General features: G+C 49.8%; 1 protein-coding gene across 1 annotated transcript; it reads right to left on the bottom strand.

Annotated features, from left to right (window-relative positions):
- Positions 1-12,729: 12,729 nt before the first annotated feature.
- Positions 12,730-19,366, bottom strand: Hmgn1 (high mobility group nucleosome binding domain 1). Its single transcript, XM_055614823.1, has 6 exons — positions 19,246-19,366; positions 19,093-19,122; positions 18,977-19,006; positions 18,844-18,894; positions 16,524-16,646; positions 12,730-13,656 (listed from the first exon to the last, which is right to left on the bottom strand). The coding sequence occupies exons 1-6, from the start codon at positions 19,258-19,260 to the stop codon at positions 13,612-13,614; spliced, it is 294 nt and encodes a 97-aa protein (XP_055470798.1). The 5' UTR covers positions 19,261-19,366; the 3' UTR covers positions 12,730-13,611.
- Between the last annotated feature and the right edge of the window lie 2,198 nt (positions 19,367-21,564).

The following is a 21,564-nucleotide window of genomic DNA, read 5'->3' on the forward strand; positions in this document are numbered from 1 at the left end:
CATACACACATACATGCGTATGCATGCCTCTCATAAAATCAGGCATGGTGGGACAATGTAACCCCAGCAGTTGGTAGGCAAAAGGATCAGAAGTTCAGAACCAGTTTTGGCTACACAAGTTAGAGGCCAGCCTGAGCTTCATGAAACCCTGCACACACCCCCACATACACCCCCCAAAAAGAAAATACCTCAAACTTGTTCTCTCGTTCTGTAAAAGGAACTTTTATTTGCCTCTTTCAATTGTTTCTTCAATTGTTGCTCTTGCCAGCGCAGCCATGTTCTGAATTAACATTCCTGTACATTGTTCGCCTTCACTTTAGTTCATCAGTCTTCAGAGGTCCCTGGCTCTGACCTCCGACCTGGCACAGTCCACTTCCTAAAGTGTAGCTGACCATGCTCATGTCTGTATAGGTCTTCCTTATTTCCTACAGCTTCAAAATCGAAGCCACTGGCTTTATTTCAGGCTCTTTAGCCTCCCTGTACTCTGTGCTTCGGAGCAGTCAGTGTGTTGTGACTCTCTTGGCCCTGATTCCTTCCAGGATCATCCGATAGCACAGCCACCTGGAGATGAGGCTGGGCGTAAAGAGGCCGAGGCTTCCCGCACCGTCCCACTTAGCTGCGGCTGGTCTCTGCTCCTTTCCAGAGGGCAGCACGTCACGTGATGGCCCTGGCACCTTCCTCTGGCCCTTAGGGACTTTGTCCTCTCACCCGGGCCGGCTAGCAGGCTTTGCGGGAACCTAGCCGGCGCCATTGCGGAGCGAAGGCTGTCCCTGCCTCTCTCCGCCATGCTCAATTGGGCCTGCCGGCCTCTTAGAACTCATACAGTGAGTGGGCTTTCAAACGATGGCGCTGTCCGCCGCACCCACCAGGATGCGCTCCTCTGCTTCCTGCACTTGCCCCATGCCCAAGCCCCCAGCTAGAAAGGAGCCACCCAGATCCCAAATTCCCTTCATAACTTGGCCTTCCTGAGTCATTTCCTTCTGGTTAAGCTCCCATCGCCCCCACACGCACCCCACCAAACATCACATTTGCAGGTCACTGTAAGCCAGTGGAAACCTCCTGGCAGAGGATTCCTGGACGCTACCCTGTCTACCGTCAAGGAGCAGCCTCCTCCATCCCTGTAGACTAAGCTCGGGCTGCCGCTGTGAGAATCCTTCAGCCGCCACAGCGGAAGGCCCGTCCCACGGGGCTCCACGCAGCCTCTCCTGCTTCTCTGCCCTACACTGCCTCCCTTTGTAGCTATAGAGGCTCAAGGCCGCCCTGGGGCCTCTGTACTGACTGTTCCTCTGTTCCTTCTGCAGGAATGCTTTTTCCCCAGGAAAACCACTTGTGAAATATATTTACAGTGGGTCCTCCCTAACACCCTAAGATCAGGCAGAGCTCAACCTCAACGTACCCTTTTTTTTTTTTTTTTTTTTTTTGCCTCTTTCCTATCTGCTTTTGGTTTTGGTTTTTGTTACTTTTGTGGAGGCTTGTTTCTGCAATTACTTAGCTTACATGTTTGTACCACCATGCCTGGATCCAGATGCTTTTCCTCGGCAGCTCTTGTGTTCTTACCTCTCTCTTGTCTTGCTCCTTTCTGTAACTGTTCCTCTCCTTCATTCTCTGGAGGTACACAGACATAAGATGGCTCTAGAGCTATCCCAACGTCAGACACACAGTAGGGACACATTCTATGGTATAAGAAAGGTTTTTTGGTTGGTTGGTTTGGTTTGGTTTTTCCACACAGGGTTTCTCTGTGTAGCCTTGGCTGTCCTGGAACTCACCCTATAGAACAGGCTGGCCTTGAACTCACAGAGATCTGCCTGCTTCTGCCTGGGATTAAAAGGCTGCCACCATCTAGCAGGAAGGGGTTTTTGGTTGGTTGGTTGGTTGGTTTGGTTTTTTTCAAGACAGGGTTTCTCTGTGTAACCCTGCCTATCTGGGACTTGCTTGATTTGTAGACCGGGCTGGTCTTGAACTCTCAGAGATCTGCCTGCTTCTGGGATTTAAGGTATGCTCTACCATGCCTGCCTCTACCAGGAAGGTTTTATTATAGACATGAGAGAGAACATCCAGAGGGCCAGGGCTATCTTTGAAAGAGGCAGGACCAGCAGCAGATAAAAAGAGCGAAAGCATAGTAAGAGGAGGAGGAGCTGAGAACAGTGGGAAGAGCCAGGGTGTAGGGGTGAATAGCCAGGGGAGGGAAGGCACAGGAGATTGGCAAGGGGTCTTCAAAATCCATAACCAACACATGCTTGTGAGTCAGGGTTGAGGGAGTCTGGAGGTTGGCATGGACCTTGATATGCTAATGGTTGTATATGAGAGCCCATGTGTAACTTGTACAGAGTTGAACAGACTTCCACATTTCCAAGGAATGCTGGCTCTTATCTAACTGCCAGGAATCCTCCTGTGGTCTAGAGTGAGCTCATTTCTGGGTATTTGAACAGCCTTTCAGAGTTTGGAGAATGGGGCTTCCTTTGGCCTGACAAAGCGCAGGCCAGACAGTCAGGGAACACAGGAGTCATCTTCTCAGCCTTCGCCCAAATCTTCAGGCCAGGGTAGTAGTTAGATCCAAAGACAGCTCTTCAGAACCTGCTGGCTGCTGTTAGACACATGAGCCTCTGCGTGCCTGCCCGGGGTCATGAAGCTGGCCTGTCCTGCAGGGGTGACCATGTACGTGGAAAGCCTCCTCAGGGCAGCAGTGGCAGCCTGTGACAAGCTTGCCCTCGCTGAATATCATCCAGTCGTGTAACTGCTAAGCTGGGAATTCTGGGTTCTCGCTCAAGACCCAATAAAAACCCTGCCATGTAGCTGCTCAGGGCTCTCCTCTCTGATCCACTGCCTTGGCGGCGGTGGAGAGACAGAGCTTAAGCCTGAATAAAGCTCTTTGCTCTTGCATATGTGGTCCAGTTCCTGGTGGTCTTTGGGGACCTTAAGATCTGCGCACAAGTATCTCTCAATTGGGAGACAGAATGAGTTCCAGGACGCAGAAAAGCCCTGTCTTGAAAAACCAAACAAATAATGATGATGACTGTTTTAAAGTCCCCTCCTCAGCCCTCAGAGGCAGCCCTGTGAAGAAATAGAGCTGAGGTCATAGAAGGCAAGTATTCTATCACTTAACCCCTTCACAGCCCTACAAGTTTGTCAGGCTGTCCATGTGCTCAGAATCTGACCTATTGCTCCTTCACATACAAATACAAATATGCATATCTAGCTACTGCTGTTGTTGTTTGTTTTTTTGAGACAGGGTTTTTCTTCGTATTAAGCCCTGACTGTCCTGGATTTGCTTTGTAGCCCTGACTGGCTTCAAACTCACAGAGATCTGCCTGCCTCTGCCTTTAATGCTGGGATTAAAGGCATGTGCCACTATGCCTGTCTACAAGTAAACATTTAAGAAAAGTTTTCATCCAGTATTACTGGCCTCATCTCAGCCCTTCATTCCAAAAGACCGTTCTGCCCTGCTTCCTAAGTGAAGGCAAGCCAACGTGGGAGCCATTGTTCTGTGAGATTCCTGTGTGATCAGCAGGGGGAGCATTTTCTTCTGGCCAGTAGGTAAGGAAGACTCTGCCAAAAGAAAGCCTGCTCTGCGCAGGCTTCTGATTCGTCGAACAAACATTTCTCCGTGGTCAGACTGTCATCTAAACTTAAACACCTCGGCCAAAGCAGCCGCAGTCTTGGCGATGTTTGTGTCAGGGTTCCAGACGCTGCGGCCATGCTCCGTGAGCCAAGCAGCACTGCACTTTTCATTGCTGCCTTTTGGCCCCAGCTTCTGACGGGAGTGTTCTCCAGGGGCGGACAAGCTGGAGGGTGTGCAGAGGAACCCACAGGACTTTTAGACACATTTGCAGATATACATCACATGTGTGCAGAGTAAAGCCCGTATTTTATTGAATCACTGGAAACAGAGTTGTTTTATACTTTTTTTGAGACAGGGTTTCTCTGTGTAGCCCTGGCTGTCCTACACTCACTTTGTAGAACAGGCTGTCCTTGAACTCACAGCAATCTGCCTGCCTCTGCCTCCTGAGTGCTGGGATTACAGGGCTGCACCACGCCCAGTGTTTTAAATTTATTTTTTAACATTTTGCTTGTGTGCCTGTGTGCGTGTGAGAGAGAGAGAGAGTGCACACGCTTCAGTGTATGTGTGGGGGTCAGAGGACAACTCTTGGAAGTCAGTTCTCTTCTTCTGATATGTGGGTCCCAGAGTTTGAGCTTGGTCATCTCACCAGCTCTAGTTTTTTATCTAGTATGATAAGAAACTATGTGTTTCCCTCCTTATTTTCTTTCTTTAATTAGTGGATTTTGAACTGGAGTCTTGTTCTGCTGAGGCTGAGAGCAAACTCCAGAGGCAAACAAAAGTGATTCCCCCAGCCTCCCAGGTGCTAGGATCCCAGTCCTGGACCTTCAGACACACTCACTTTCTTCCTGTGTGTGTATGGGGGGGATTGAGCCCGGAGCTTCCTGAGTGCTGGGCAGATGCTCAACCCACTGCCCCAAAGCACTGTCCTCAGTGAAGCAAAGGCTACGTGAACATAAAAGCCACAGAACAAAAGGATGATTATTCCACTGCTTCTTTAGGCTCTGCTACCTCTATTCTTACCCTCTGTGAAAAGTCCTGATCAGGTGGATACCTGGCTGGCCCCTGCCACCTCCTGCAGGCTCTTCCACCTCTGTTCTTACCCTCTGTGAAAGTCCTGATCCTTCAGCCCATGAACATGTCACTGCACACAGAAAAACTGCAGACATGATTAAAGTCAGTATTTGGAATGGGGAATACTCCTTCGGGCTGTGGGGTGCTGAGAGGGGAAGAGTCCACAGGCCAAGGAATGCCAGCAGCTTCAGGACAGTAAACACAAGCGCTTCAGAGTCTGCTGAGTTCACGGACCCAGAGAGGCCTGTTCTGTAAGGCCTGGAGGACGCGCCTGTGGCTTTGGTTTGGTTTGGGTTTTTGGTTTTTTGAGACAGGGCTGCTCTGTGCACCCTGGCTGTCCTATGACTTCATCTGTAGACCATGCTGGCCTCAAACTCAAAGGTGTGCCTGCCTTTGCCTCCCTTTAATACTCTGCCGGACTAAAGGCGTGTGCCGCCACCACCCAGCCGTGGCTGTGGGTGTGAGTGCTTATTCAGTGGCAGGCGGGAAGTGCAAGGAAAGCAAGGAGCATGGGCAGGCAGCAAAACTTGATCATGTGGCGCCCACACCACCAGCACACAGGGCTGCTGCAGCAGCTACCGGCTGACAGCGAAGGGCGACACCCAGCGTTCGGAGGCCCGGGGAGGAGCGCCGGGAGCTCCCGCTGCCCTCTGACTGCAGACCAGCAGCCTATGGGGAAGCTGTTCCTATCGTTGGCTCTTGAGGACACAATGCTATTTTAAACTCTCGGCTGTTTTACTGTTCTCCCTCACTCCTGGACAATGGCTGTGGAGAACACTTGGAGACAAACTCCAGTCTGAGAGGCAGACACACGCCCAGCTTCTCAGCAAGCACATAATTTATGATAAACAGTATGTTAAGAGACAGACTGTGTCCTGTGGACCGCCAGAGCTGGCACGGTGCTCCTGCCTGTTTCTCTAGGATGTTGGTAATAACTCTCACAGCAGCAGCTGTATTTGAAGCACCGCCTTAGCTACAGCTTTAAATGTGCCCACACTCCTTTCCTCATCAAATCAAAGTTTCCTGACTCTCTCTGCCGGTTGTCACTTGCTGTGGAGTGGGAGAGAGCAGGAAGCACACAACACAGCCCGAATGCCATGCTGAAATCTTCCCTATAGAGCACACTGGTCTACGACTTTGGAATTCAGCCTCACTCAAGATCAGGAAAAGGGGCAGAATGTAGCATGCTTTGCCAGACTGTAACGTGAACTTCTGAGCCTGTCAGAACCTTGGAAGGCTGGGGGCCCCAGTCCCCCTCAGCACCCTGGACTTCTGAACTCCAACCAGAATGTCTCACTAAGCCTGAATTACAACATCCCATAGTTTCTCTGACCTGCAGTTCCAAACTTTTCCACAAACTAGCCCCAAAAGCCTACGTACCACATGAGTTTAATAAAATAGTCCACTTCTGGTATCATTTTCTGTGTTAGTTACTGAGCTTGTGGAGTCACAAACAGAGAAGGGTGGTGGTTTAATTTGGTCGTGGTGGTACAGCCTCTCAGAGGAGGAAGGCACAGTGACAGGAGAACAGTGGTCAGTGGTCTAGTCAGGAAACAACTGAGTGCCTATGCTTGGCTCACCTCCTCAAGTTCAGTCCGGGACCCCCACTGCCTGGTGCTACCACAAAGCTAAGTAACCCTTCCTTGCAGCTGGATCGAGGGCTCAGCAGTTAAGAGCCACCGTTGCTCCTGCAGGGACCCAGGATCCATTCCCAGCCCCCGTTCTGCTCTGAGCCTTGCAGACAGCAGGCACGCAAGTACACATATGCAAAATACTCAGACACAAACAACAAAATCATGCCAAATCAGAGACAAACAAAACACCTCTCTAGAAACAGCCTTGGCTGGGTGTGGGGTGCATGACTTTAATAGCAGAAGGCAGAGGCAGGAGGATCTCTGTGAGTTTGGGGCCAGCATGGTCAACACAGTGAGCTCCAGGACAGCTGGAACTAGATAAAGACGCCATCTCAAAGGAAACCAAAGCAAAACAAACAAGGAAAAGCACCTTTACAAGTCAGACAGAGTCCTGTTTCTCAGGTGTTGATGGTTATTAATATGTAATATTGAGTTATCTTTTAGTAAACAGTGGTTATTCCTAACCCAACTGTATACCCAAATCGCCACACAGAGATTAGGATTTATTTAATTAACCTAGAGCACAATGCGGGGCAATAGTCATATCATCCTAAACCTCCAAGCCCGCACAGCTTCCTAGCATTCATATTTCACTCATTACACTTACCTTTAGTCCTATCTTGGGTCCGGTTCATTCCTGATGTTTCCAGGCCCCCTCCTTTTGAATCTCTCCTCACACTCCTCCTTTCTCTTCCCCTCCTGATCAGGGTGTCCCACCTCTTCTCTCCCTTGCTGGCACTGGCTGATGTTTATTGACAACACAGAACAAACGGTGGCATGGTGGCATGTTTACACAAATTTGAGACAGGTGATGCTTAGACTAAACATCACAATGCAGTGTGGGGTAGAGAAATCAGCATGTGAATGAACAAGGGTAAATTGTATACATTCCACAAGGAGATTATTCCAACATCCTGGTGATTCTGAGTCCTGTGGAGTAGGCAGTCGGGACAATCACCCCGGAACCCAGCACAGTTGAGATATTTGCTTTAGCAGCCAGTCACCTTTAAAGATGCCAAGTCAGCCGGCACGAGGTCTCACCTCCACGCAATATCACCTCCTGGCTCCAGCCAGGCACACTGGTGTACACACCTGGAATCCCAGATCTGGGGAGGTTGAGTCAGGAGAATCCAGAGTTCAAAGCCAGCCTTGGCTACACAGGAAGTTAAGATAGATAGAAGTTAAGTTAAGATAGAGTTCATTGGTAGGTAAGCAGCCTCCTAGATGTTCCCTGGCACCATACACATCAGTTGTGACTACACACTGGCCACCAGTGATCCCGACACTCCTGAGGTGCAAGCAGTAGGAGAGTAAGGTTGTCCTGAGCTGCCTAGGGAGCTGGAGACCAGCCTGGATGGTACATGCACAGGGCCTAAGCTGCACACAGAAGACACAGGACCTCTTACCTGCAAAGGTACGTGTCCTTAGGAGCGAGCTGCTTCCAAAGGCCACCGCTGCTGTCGCCTGAATGCACAGCTTCACGTCACTGGCCACGCTGTGCGGCGTCCTGGGTGGGAGGGTATGAACACACACTCACATATCCTGGAAGCCCAGATGGTCTTGAGCTGTTTGTTCTGAAACAGTCTCTGTAATGCTGGCTGCCCTGGAGAGCACCCTGTAGTCCAGGCTGACGTTGAATTCCTAGAGATCTGCTTGCCTTTGCCTCCTGCATGCTGGAATTATGGCTCTGGATTTTTTAAAAGATTTCTTTTATGCATGTCTTCTTTGTCTGCATGTATGTCCGTACACTAGAAGAAAGCATCAGGTCCCATGAAACTACAGTTCTGGATTGTTGTGATCCACCAAGTGGGTACTGGGAATGAATCCAGGATTTCTGGAAGGGCAGCCCCATGGCCTTGAATTTTTGATTCTCCTGCCTCAGCTTCCAGAGCACAAGGACTGCAGGCATGAAACCTTAAGCCAGGCCTTTTGGGCAGAGAGTTTTAGAAAAGATATTACTATATTTTTATTTATTTGGGGTGCATGTGTGTCCCTGACCACCAAGTACATGTGGAGGGCAGGAGTCTGTGGGTTTGGGGCTTCAAAGTCTGGCCATCAGGCTTGGAGCAAGCAGTTTACCCAGCAAACCATCTTCTGTGACACGTCACAATAATTGTAGATGTGGTTTGTTTCAGCCAACTCTGTATCAGTAATCTGTCTTCTCTAACTGCAATAAGGGAGATTTCACATCCCCTTCGTGCTTTTAAGGATCTTTTGGAATGCGGCAAGATGCTTATCAAAAAATAAGGGCTGAAGAGATGGCTCAAAGGCCACTGCTCAGCCTCCAGGACTAGTGTTTGGATCCAGGACGCATACACCAGCAATCCCAGCTCTGATGTGGGCAGAGCCTGGAGAGGCTCACTGGGCCTTGCTGGTTTCCACCCCAGCCAGGAGGACACAGCTATCCCCAAGATATAGCTGGAAATGATACAGGAAACTGCTATCCTCTTCTGGCTTCTGCACATGCGCACAGGCAGACAACCACACACAGATGATGTCCTTAGATTGTTTATGTGCAGCTGTGTGTGTGTGTGTGTGTGTGTGTGTGTGTGTGTGTGTGTGTAGGTATGGTACATGAGTACACCGGGTTCCCCTGCAGGCCAGAGGCGTCAGATCACTCGGAGCTGCAGCGATAGGCATCTGTGAGCCACCTGACCTGGGTGCCAGGATTCCCAGCACGTAGCTGGAGGCGCACAACTGTAACTCCAGTTCTAGGGCTCTGGCGCCCTCTTCTGACCTCTAAGTGCAACAGGCTTGCTCGTGGTGCAGACACACATGCAGGCAATACAATCACACACATGAAATAAAATTATCAGTGTTACACTTTGAAACCGAAATGCTCCCGTAGGCGTCTGTGTTTGAGCTGTTGGTCCTCAGCTGCTAAGGCCAATCGGGAAGGTTTGGGTGCCTGCTGGAGACGGGGTCTCCTGAGGAAGACTTGGGAGGAGTGTAGCCTTGCCCTAATTTTAGTACCAACTGTTTGCCTCCTGATCCCCAACACGTGAGCCAACAAGTTGCACTTCCGGTTCCTGCCACTCCGGCTTCCAGGCCTCCTCACAGGGCTGTGAGCCAGTCACCGCTGCCAGGTATTGTCACAGTGGTGAGATGAAGCACGTCTTCTCTTTCGGAAGCCAGTGCAGCCAAGCTTCCAGTGTGCACTTTCCATTTTGAATGCAGCACACAGACGGTGCTGCATGCTTGTTCACCAGTGCACAGCCCTGCACTGTCTGCATGCATGTGGTGCTCCGTGTGCAGCCAGCGTGAGAGCTGAACCTCAGGTGGCTGCTGGGAGCCGAACCCAGGCCACTTGAGCAGCAGCAAATGCTTGCCAAATCTAAAACATCTTTAGATGGAAATATGCCCAAGAAGTGATTCTTCTTAAAGCTCACACCATTTATATCAAAGACTCTAGCCATGGCACACTTTTCTTTGTAAACTGCTTGTTTTTCTGGTGACTAAGCTATGGGGGCTGGAGAGACGGCTCAGAGGTTACGAGCACCGGCTGCTGCTCCAAAGGTCCTGAGTTCAATTCAAAGCACTCAAATGGTGGCTCACAACCATCTATGAGATCTGGTGCCCTCTTCTGGTGTTCGGGCACACATGCAGGCAGGACACTGTGTCCATAATAAATAAATAAATCTTAAAAAAAAAAATAATAAAGTCCTAGCTATGAAGACCTAGCTATGGGAGGGGTTGCCAAAGCAGGGCTTACTATTAATGGCCTCAGTAGCTATTGAGGACATTTCATCCATCATATAGATCCAGTCAATTAAGCTTCCTGAATGTGTCATTTGCATTGGTTTCAAATAAGGTGAAGTAAAGTCGGAGAGGAAAAGTCACGCACAGCAGTTAAGGATGTGAGTACATTTCTTTGGGAAACCTGTACCCGTGCCAAGGGTGACAACACTTAAACACGTGTGTGGACGTTCACCACGTGTGTGCCTGGTATCTGAGGAGTCCACAAAGTTTCTGAACCCCTGGAGCTGGAGATACACACGGCTGTGGCCACTCATGGGTGTTGGGAGCCGAGCCCAGGCCTTCTGCAAGAGGAGCGAATCGGGAACAAGTGCGTGGGCCCTGAAACTCGAGTTTGCCCCAGCGACTGGCCTTCTCCTAACCCTTCTCAAACAGCCCTTCAAGCGGGGAGTCATTCAAACACAGGAGTGCATGGCCATTCTTAGTCAAAGCACCACAGGGCCTAACAGAAAACACCTTCCAACAAGACAGCAGCAGGAACAGGAGCACCCCAAAGCTCCACTTCCATTGCTAAAGCAGTTTTGTTTTGTTTTTTAAGATTTATTATTTATACAGTGTTCTGCCTGCATATGTGCCTGCAGGCCAGAAGAGGGCACCAGATCTCATTATAGATGGGTATGAGCCACCGTGTGGGTGCTGGGAATTGCTCAGGACCTTTGGGAGAGCAGCCAGTGCTCTTGACCTCTGAGCCGTCTCTACAGCCCCAGCAATTGTTCTTTCAGAGTCTCAATACGCAGTTTCAAAGGAAACACCGAGGGATCCAGAGTGCCCAGCTTGTCCTTACCAGGGGACACAAGCTACAACCTGCCCTTTAGGCACTGACCCACCATTTCTGGGAAGACTTTTCTCGACAGAGGCGTTGGTGAAGGAAGCGCCTGGCAGGTAGTATGAGGCTAAGCCCAGAACCTTCCACTCTAGATTGTGTTTGTTGTGCCTTTTTCAACAGGACACCATGTAGCCCAGGCTGGCCTTGAGGCTGTCCTCCTGAAGCCACCTTCCAAGTGTTCAGATCACAAGTTGATGCCACCACAGCTAGTTCAAACTAGTTTAAAAACAAAACAAAAAACCAACAACAAAAAGAAGCTTGTTGGGGTCTGGAGAGATGGCTCAATGGCTAAGATCACTGTCTGCTCTTCCAGAGGTCCTGAGTTCAATTCCCAGCCACACATTGTGGCTCACAACCATCTATACTGGGATCTGATGCTTTCTAACATGCAGGTGTACATAAAGATATAAATATAATAAAATCTTTTTTTTTTTTTTTTTAAAAAAGAGGCTTGTTGATTCTAACTCTGACAAGATGTTTGAAGGTAAATGAATGTTTTTTACTATTTTAAAATTTTGTTCTGATTTTGTGTCCACAGATATTTACCCACATATTCATATAATGAGACTGTGTGGTTCAGGCTGGCCTCACCTGCAATCCTCCTGCCTCAGCTTCCCGGGTGCTGGGATAAAGGCACACATCACCATGCCTGACAGGTCTGGTGTTTCTTGCAGCTGCTGAGCGGATTATGCTGTCCTGCTTTGGAGCCTGGGCATAATTTTCTCTAATAAAAGGCAATCTAAAATTTTGCGAGTATAAGGTGGACAGTAGTGGAGCATGCCTGTACTCCCAGCACTTGGGAGCCAGAGGCAGGCAGATCTCTGAGTTGCAGGCCAGCCTGGTCTACAGAGTGAGTCCAGGACAGCCAAGGCTACACTGAAAAACCTCCAAAAATTTTCCTTGCTTGTGAGTATGTGTACCATGTGTGTTCTTAGTGCCCATGCGGCTGAGAAGAGGGCACAGGCCATGACCTAAGCTGCATCAAGCTGCTGCTCTCCATGGGCAGCCAGCACTCGTAATCGCTGGGCCATCTCTCCAGCCCTATGGAGCACCTTTTAAAAACCGCTTCAAGAGGCCAGGCTGCGGTGACCCTCTCCTTTAACAAAGCACTAAGCAGAGAGGAAGGTGGATCTGAGTTAAGAGGCCAGCTTGGTCTACAGAGGTAGGTCTAGGAAAGCCTGGGCTACATAGAGAATCTGTCATGGAAAAAAAGAAAAAAAGCATCAAGGGCATATTGGATTGTCTTTAATCCCAGGACTTGAGTGGCACAGGCAGGTGAGTTTGAACCAGCATGGGTTACATAGTGAGTTCCGGGACAGATGAGGTTGTGAAGTTAGAAGCATAAGGAAGTAAGTTTGGATCCCCAAAACTCCCTGTTCAACCAGCCTAGCTCAAGAGCATGCTACAAACTGAAGGCATCCATGTCAAACAAGGTAAGCAGGCCTCGTGCCTGGACCAGATTGTGGATTTTTTCCCATTTCATTTGGTGGTAGGGGAGACTCCAAGGCAGATGCCGGGCAAACACTAAGTTACAGACAGCCCATTTATTCTCCTAAATGTTCTTCCCCAGGATAACAACCTAACAACCAGCAGAGAACTTTCCCTAGCATGCACAAGACCCGGGACATTAACCAGGCCTAGTGGTGCGCCGTGACCTCAGCACATAAGGCAAGAAAACCACCTCAAGGTCCTACATGCCTAAGGAGTTCAGAGGCCAGCCATTGTTCTGGTTCTTCCTCATTGCTCATGTTTTCAGTCCCCAGCACCCAAGAGGATCTCCAACTTGAGGCCAGGCTGGTCTACACAGCAAATTCCAAATAGCCAGGGCTACACAGAGGGAAAACACAAGACTTTAATCAGATAATTAACCAGGCACTTTTAAATACTCTTTCACAACTGAGATTTTATTGGCTTAGGAGCAGAGTACACAAGACACTTCAACTCTTAACACAAGTACCCAAACTCTGAAGTCACACATCGTGTTCACGTCCTCAAATGAAGAGCCACAGACTGTGTTCACGTACCTAAATGAAGAGCCACAGACTGTGTTCACGTGCCTAAATGAAGAGCTACAGACTGTGTTCACGTGCCTAAATGAAGAGCCATAGACTGTGTTCACGCACCTAAATGAAGAGCCACATATAGTCTCTTTGAACTTATTACAGTGAGGTTCAGGACTCAAATTTGACAAGTTTTCCTTAAGACCTCACATAACAATCAAATATTCATAATCCTCAATTCCACCGACCCATAATTTTATGCCACATATAGTACCTACAGCATTTTCATCTTTCACAGCACATTATCACCATTGTTAGGAAAATGGACGGCCATGACCAGAGACGTTACGTTCTGACAGGGCAAGGGCCAGGGAGTGGTTTTCTTAGGAAACACGAACAAGACCGGATATAACTGAAAATATTCCACACACAAATGCAAGACGGAGACTCTTTGTATGCTTTGTGTTGTAGGATATAAAACTAGTCCCTCTACGGAATGTTATGGTGACCCCCGAGACAGTCACAGCCTCTCCTGATTCATATCCTGCTATTTTCTGGTTGTACAAAAAATAAACAACCAGCAAATGATTTAACCTCTTAAAAAATCATTTACACTTAAAAAATGGGATGAGGTGGGACTCCCCCACCTCTTAAAAATGTTTCTAGAGCTACTAAAAAACTCGCATTTACAAAATAGCTGATAAAAATATTCCTCTGGATTATACAAGAAGGGAGGCAAGGACCACTGACAGACACGATGGACGGTTAGTCGGACTTGGCTTCTTTCTCTTCTCCTTCAGAGGCTGGACTCTGCAAACCACAGGAAAAGCAAAATCAAGCATACCATATGCCACAACATGGTGAACTTCCATAGCCCCTTTCTTTCCTTCTGAGACAGGGTCTCTCCACATAGCCCTGGCTGTCTTGGACCTCACTAAGAGGACCAGGCTGGCCTCAAACTCACAGAGATGCATCACCTTTCTGTCTCCAGAGTGCAGGGATTAAAGATACCTGGCCACCCTATTATTTGGTTTTTCTGCCTGGGTCTCTCTGTGCCTTTGCTGTCTTAGAATTTGCTCTGTAGAGCAGGCTGGGCTTGAACACAGAGATCGTCCTGTCTCTGCCTCCTGACCATGACATTTAATACAACTGGCTTTACTCACAGATGCTGCACTTGCCAATCACCCATTCTTGTAAGACCTGCAACCAGATCAGGGTGGCAAACGCATGCACACACAGCGTAAACCCCTGGTTGTCTCACACCTCCATCTGAAGCCAAGCTGTCTTGCTTCAGGCCTAGTACCGAAACTGTCACACAATTCAGAATACTTGTGTTTCTTTCTGGTGATCTGGCGGTCTACACTGGCTCGAGCTTTACCTAAGTGATGCTGCGGTGTTGCCATCTGCATTTGACTGTAATGGACCTCACAGAACAGAGCAGCAGTCACAAGTTTAGTGTTAATAGTCTGCAAACACTGATAGCCTTCCTGCACGCACTAGGCAAGGTGCTGCTACAGAGAAATGACACTATGCTGAACAGGCCAAGCAAGTCCATGATCTCAGCTCTACGGCTGATCCTGTCTTGAGACCTGCCAGCTGCTGGTACTATAGCTGTGCCCCCCTGTGCCCGGCTCAGGGGTTATGACTGGGATCGGATCCGCAGTCCGAGTCTCAATCACTCAACAGTGGACATGAAGTTAGAACTAGAAAAGGCCTAGTTCACACAAGAGCTCACTGCAGGATATGTGATCCCACTGTGAACCACGAAGTTTTGACTATAAACTCTGAGCCTATCACACACCTTTAATCCAACAGCACACAGGATCTACTAAAGTTAACCCCTAGGTCAAGAGGTGGAACAAGAAACCAGCTGACAAAAATTAAAGAGCAGGAGGGACTTTGAGTTGAGGAACATTTAAGACAGCCTGGAGAAGAAAGGGCTTTTAGCTCAAGCTCTGGCTTTAGCTTAGGCTTCAGTTCCTCAGCTCCCTGGCTTTTTGGGCTTTCAGCTCACAAGCCTTTAGCCTTGGTTTTGTTGGCCTTTTGCTCCTGGGCTGTCAGCTGAGGCAATGAGCCTTTTGGGTTTTTTCCATCTGGACCTGACCTGAGTCGGAAGGTCAGCTGGTACTTTCTCTGTCTCTCTGAGCTAGCAGGTTTTTACCCCAGCATCTGGCTCCTAAGTCTTTTATTGGCAAAATAGACAGAGGGATTTTCCTTCTTTTAAACAACAATCCTGGGTTTGAGCCCTGGAACGAACGAATGAACGAACGAACGAACACACACACACACACACACACACACACACACACACACACACCCAAACCAGAGCTAACCTTTCTAGGCAAGGAGCAAATGACAACTAAGAATCCACAACAAGTATATCTAAGAGTTCAAGGCCAGCTTTGTCTACAAAGCCAGTTCCAGGACAGCCAGGGCTACAAAGTAAGACCATGTGAAAAATAACAGCACTGTAATACTACTTCAGCTGGAGGACTGGCTCAGCAGGTAAAGTCAGCTGCCACAAGACAAGATAATTGCCTGCCAGGTCAATGTAGCAGCCCACCTTCACTGAGCAAGGGATCCTACCAGTGTACATAAAATGAACAATAACCAAAGACCACGTACATCAAACTCTGGCCTCTATGTATTTGTGGATAAGCACTTTATGTATGTGCATACACACACCACACAAAACATTCTAAGTTGCTTCCTGAAGCACAGCAAATGTAACAAAGGGTTAGAAAAGTAAAAAGGCTAGGCTTAACAGAAGCCACTTGTCAGACATGGTGGCTCACACCAGGAATCCCAGCAACTGGAGGCTGAGCAGGTTGACCAGTTTAGGGCCCTGTCTCAACCTTGTACTGCACTTGAGTCTTTTCCTCACAGCTCTTAAAAAAAAAAAAAGAATGAAATCAGCTGGGCATCCGTGGCGCACACCTTTAATCCTGGTGCATGGGAGACAGAGACAGAGTTGGAGGCCAGCCTGGCATACAAAGCCAGTTCCAAGAGAGCCAGAGCAAAACCACCTTGAACAAAACAAACCACCCTTACATTTTCTAAACGGTTATTCCTTAATCCTAAAAAAGCAGTTCCTTTTCAGAAACCTTTGTCACAGGTGAAACGAGTCTGACAATCTATGTACCCAGATTATGCACAAAGGGCTCCAGCCGAGTGCAGCTCAGTGACCACAGCAAACTGGCCAACACAGCTCCAGACAGAGAAAACCAGCCCGTCTGCTCCAACACAGCCTTACAAAGCCACGTGGGAAACTGAGCTCTGCATTCCGTTCCGGGTGAAACTGGCATATTCAAATCTTCCTTACACATTCAAATAAAACCTAATTTACTAAAAAAAAAAAAAAAAAGCCATGTACTCATGGAGGACTGTACAAACAGCTCATCATAAATTTAATCTGGGACTAGTTGGTTGGCCCGGGGATTAAGGGAAGCTGATAATTTAAAGGACGGGAGTTCAATTCCCAGCACCCACATGGAAACGTACCACTTCCTCAAGCACAGGCGGTGCACAGACACACACGGATGCAAAACACGAATGGTAAACATAGAATAGTAAAAATAAAGCTGAAAAGCTAAAATTAATTAGCTACATAAAAGATCCAATTAACATCTGCTGCTCAGACTCAGCACAGGCATCCGTGCAATGGGCGCTCTTCTGACCTGGTTCTCCGTCTCTCCATTTTCTGCAGGCAGATCTGCAGCCTGCTGGTCAGTCACTTCAGCCTGTTTGCCCTTTGCTCCCCTCTTCCCTTTTGTTTGCACTTTTTTGTCTGATGATTTATCCTAAAACAAGAGTAAGAGAATATTTTAATAAACTTTGCATTCAGTTGATTCAAAGCAGACTGTGGCCACATGGATGTTCAGACACACACACGAGACAATCCCGGCACCTCACAGCCTTGTTCTCAAACCAGCTGCCATACGCACCAACAAGAATGCTGAGGCTAATACCTGTCATTAGCTGGGATTAAACCTAAAGCCTGGGCTGCACTTCTCCACACCGCAACTCATGAGCACACGAGAGATTACATGGAAAGGCCATGTAATCCCACCAAGTTCACCAAAGCTTTAAGCATGAGCAATCTAACTGCCACGCAACAGCCACTGTCCTGACAAGACATGTTCCCCCACAGATCACCTTAATGTACTATGTTGGGGAACTGGGGGTGGTACACACGCTTTTAACCCCAACATCCTAGAAGGCTGAAGGACGAGGATCTCTGTGAGTTCAAGGTCGACCTGGTCTACAAGGCGAGTACAGGACAGCCAGGGCTACAAAGCCCTGTCTCAAAAAACCAAACCATACCAAACCAAAGCACCTTGTTATAGGGTCATGTTGACTATCCTACTACAAAACCTCTTGCTGGATACCATGCAGTGAGTTGATAAAAAGATCAATTTTAAGCTATCTTCATATGGATGCCTGAGGAATCTGCCCAACCTGAGCCCTTCTAAAAGCCTATTACTGCTACTGTACTTAGCTGGTGAGCAGGTGTGGACTTGAGTTTGCTCCTGCCAGTAGAAAGTATAAACTACCTAAAGATGTGTGGCGCTCAACTGCACATCTTTAATCCCAGCACTCCAAGAAAAAAGGCGGGCACCTCTGAGTTTCAGGCTAGTTAGGACAGTGAGACCGTCTCAAGGAAAAAACAAAGCACACACAAAATACCTGTAAGCTGGAAGAAATAAATCAAGTCTCCCTATGTATGATTAAACCCCTGCAATGTTTACATTCAAAGAAATCACAAGCTTATACTACAAATTGGGTAATTAAAACAAAGGCTCGTTTAAAAAAAAAAAAAAAAAAAGCTTTGGCAAAGCCAATCGACAAGTCTGTTCCTCAAGCACCGTGGCCAGGTGTGGAATGATGGATGTCACCATGCTCATTAGTATAAGAGGAGCTGGAATTAAGGCAAAAGTAAAGCCAAAAACCCACTCATCTAACAGAAAAAAATGATATATCGCTGCACCACACCCACTTAAGCCCACATGAACTGCTCCTAAGACTTTGCAAGAATATAAAAAAACCTAAGGGGTGAGCAGGAAGAATGCCCTGAGCTTACACCTAGAAAAGACGTGGGTGGAGAACAGCTGAACCCCAGACAGCTGAGCAAGACTCACTCCCCAGACCTTCACCAAGAGTTTGTCAGGATTACTGCGATTCTCTGGCACAAAGTCTTTGCTGATGTTATCACCATTCCTGAAGCTGTATTTAAAAAAACCACAGACCAGGACTGATGGCTCAGTGGCTAAGAAAACTGGCTGCTCTACCACAGGATCAGGGTTCAATTCCCAGTACTTGGTGGCTCTAATTCCAGAGGTCCTCTTTTGACTTCCATGATACAGACACACATACACGAGCAAAATATCACACATATCTGAAGTAAAACACAAACCATCAGGGAAACAGCTCAGTTTCTACTCAGCTCTATAAAATGTTTTGTTGTTTGTTTGTTTTTCGAGGGAGGGTTTCTCTGTGTATCCTTGGCTGTCCTGGGCTCACCCTAACTCGCAGAGATGGGCCTGCCTCTGCCTTCCAGAGCGCTGAGTGCACCATGATGCTTGACTCATGTTAAAAGTAAAAAAAAAAAAAAAAAAAAAAAAGACTTGAACTATGCGTTTTTAAGCCCGCATGTGTGTCTGTGCATGTTCGCGCTGTGCCTGCAGAAGCCAGAAGTTATCAGATCCTCTTATCCCCTGGAGCTGTCACTCAACAGGCCCAGGTCACTGTGTAAGAGCTTTGTGCAGTCTTAACCAATGAGTCATCTCTTTGGAAGGTTTTATTTGTGTACGGTGTTTCTCATGTACGTGTGTGCCTGGTGTGGCGGTTGGAACAGGGCAGAAGATTTGTTGGAATGGGAGCTATGGGCGCTGCAAACTCAGGAAGGACGTCGGCAAAACCCAGTGCTCTTAGCTGAACGCGCTAAGCCCCTTTAACCCGCAGCCCCGCGGCCGGCCTGCACCGGTCCTCGCCACCTACCTTCCCCGCGGCCTTCTTCGGCTTGGCGTCCACCTTGGCGGGCGCGGGCTTCTGGTGAGAAAGAAAGAGCAGCGGCGCTGAGCGGGTGCGGGCGCCGGGGCCCCGCCCGGCCCGCCCGGCCCGCGGTACTTACGGCCGACAGCCTCGCCGAGCGGCGCTTGGGCTGCGGAGGGAAACGCTCGGTGAAGGACGCGGTGGGCGCCGCCCCGCCCCGCCCGCCCGCCCGCCCCGCCCGCGGCCCGCGCTCACCTCCGCCTTGGCCGCTCCGTCCGCGCTAACCTGCGGGAGAAAGCCGGCGGAGAACAATGCGGCCGCGGACGTCACGCCCGCCGCCGCCGCCGCTCCAGAGCCCGCGCCCCGCGCGCCCGGCCCCCCGCGGCCCGCCCGCCCCGCCGCGCTCACCTTCCTCTTGGGCATCGTGGCTGTGCGGGGTGGGAGACGCGCGCGACGCCGAGCTGCCGCCGAGCTGCCGCGCTGCCTGGCCGCCGCCGCGAGAAGTGCCGCGACCCGCCGCGGGGGCGGTGGGAGAACCGGATGGATCCGGATCGGGGCCCGCCCCTCTCCCCCGCCCGCCCCGCCCGCCGGGCCGGCCCCCGCCCCCATTGGCCGCGAGGCCCGGCGCGCCCGCCCGCGCCGCAGCCCGCGGCCCCCAATAGGCCGGGCGTGCTGTCACTCGGCCGCCGGGCCCCGCCCCCTCGCCCCCACTCCGCGGGCGCGACCCCGGCCGAGGGGCGGGCCGGAGCCGCCCGACCCCGCTAGCTAGTTTGTTTGAAGCCGACGGTAAAGTGCGGTCTGCGCGCTGGTTCGTGCGGAGGCGTCACGTGGCCGCGGCACGGCTTTCCCACAATGCCGCGGGCGCCAGACGCTTGGCCGGCCCGGCGCGCCCGGGCCCGTGGACCCGGCTGGGAGGCGGCTGGCCTTCGTAACGCCCCGGGCGGGATTCGCCGCCAGCCCGCCGAGGCCCGGGCGCGGCCGGGGCCCGGGATCGGCGCGGCCGGTGGTGCGCAGGCGCGCGCGGGCCCGTCGCGCAGGCGCAGCGTGCTCTGCGCGCCTTTGCCGTCCTGATGTGGGTGAGGCGGGTCTATTCTTAGGTAATCCTGATGGCCGGGCTTTAGCCCGCTACCGGTAGGGGCTCGGCCTTCGCCCCTGCACGCCCGTCCGCGTCGTCCCGACTGGGGCTTCTCCCTGCTGTGTTTAGGCGTGCAGGAAGCGCAGCTACCCCCGCGAACACGGTGCTTCGCCCGGCCGCGCTGGTGTTAGCGCCGCGCTGACTTCCGATTCAGGAAGATTGCACCTTTTGTTTCAGGAAAGTTAGGGTTCTCTGCGAGAAGGCGGACGGCAGGCGGGGTACCGGAGTTACTATTGCTTCTTTGTAAGAAATAGAAGTCTTTACCTTGTATTTAGGACAGGGGACCCGAATGTTTTACGTCTTGCACCTTGTAAGGTTTTTATGCCAATGTTTTAATTCCCCCACCCACTAAACCCTGTCAAAGGCCCCCTGCTGGGTTCCTGGGTGGCTTGAAGCCGTGAACCTTTGCCCGCAGAGCGCTGACCCCCTGGTCCCTTCCTCTTCTGTGGGCCAAATCTTTTCAGTCTTGCCAACTGAATTGACACTGTGGTCGGATCCCAGCCAGTAGGGAAAAAGACACTGTCACCACCTGAGTGAAAATAAAAAACCAAACGCATTTCCTGTCTTTGTGTGTTTTATCTTCTGATTGTACCCTCTTGATTAAGAGTAAAGTTTGCTGTTGCAGGGAGCATACCAGAGATGACCAGTAAGACACAGTTTATAGCCAATTGAAAGACTTTATTCCCCAAGGCTGCAGAGAAACCCTGTCTCAAAAACAAAAGCAAGTCTATTCCAGCCCCCGGTCAGTCATTCAGGGCCTAAATGTAGCGGCTCCTCTCTACCCCCAGTATTTAGACCAAAGGGCTTTTAGGCGCAAACACTACACCCTGTTATTTCACTCTGAAGCTGCAGGAGATTATCACAAGTAAGCACTTAAACAGGAGCTAAATTAACTGGGGCATCTTGGCCTCTGGTCCTAGAATAGAGTTGGGCAAATTTCCCCTGGATTCTCCATGAAGGAGATCAATTCTAGTTAAACCTGAAATGGCCCAAGCAAGAATACAAGATGGAGGAACCTCTGCACTGCCTTGCCAGTCACATTTCCCACTGGTTCTATGGGCATGAGTCAAATCGTTGACCAGTCCTGTTCTAGGGTGTTAGAGTTTGGCCCTAAGGACCAGAACCTTAGCTGAGTTTATTTCTGTTTGATGTAGTTATCATTGCAGTTGAGGATACTGTGTCCCACCATGAGCCTGATCAGAATAAGAATTTAAGAGTGCTGGAGAGATGGTTCAGTAGTTAAGACCACTCTCTGCTCTTCATAGGGGATGGGCTCAATTCCCAGCACCCATCATGGCAGCTCATACCTGTCTGTAAATTCAGAGATCTGACATCTTTACACTAATGCACATAAAATAAAAGTAAATAAATTATTTTTAAAAAGTCTAAGAATCAATGGTCTGGCTAATGCTGACAGTGAGGTGGCCAGCCATGGGGACCAGGTAAACAGGACTGGTGCCAATCCAACTATCTCGTCTCCTGTCTCCCTTTCCTTGAGGTTTTCGCTGATCATGGCAAGGTTTTCTCTAACTACTACTCCTTGGCTGGCATGGGGACAAGAAGTTTCTCCTAAGGCCATGCAAAGTCTGTGT

The sequence above is a fragment of the Psammomys obesus genome, unplaced genomic scaffold, assembly GCF_907164565.1.
Source record: "Psammomys obesus unplaced genomic scaffold, mPsaObe1.curated_primary_1811, whole genome shotgun sequence".
NCBI lineage: Eukaryota > Metazoa > Chordata > Mammalia > Rodentia > Muridae > Psammomys > Psammomys obesus.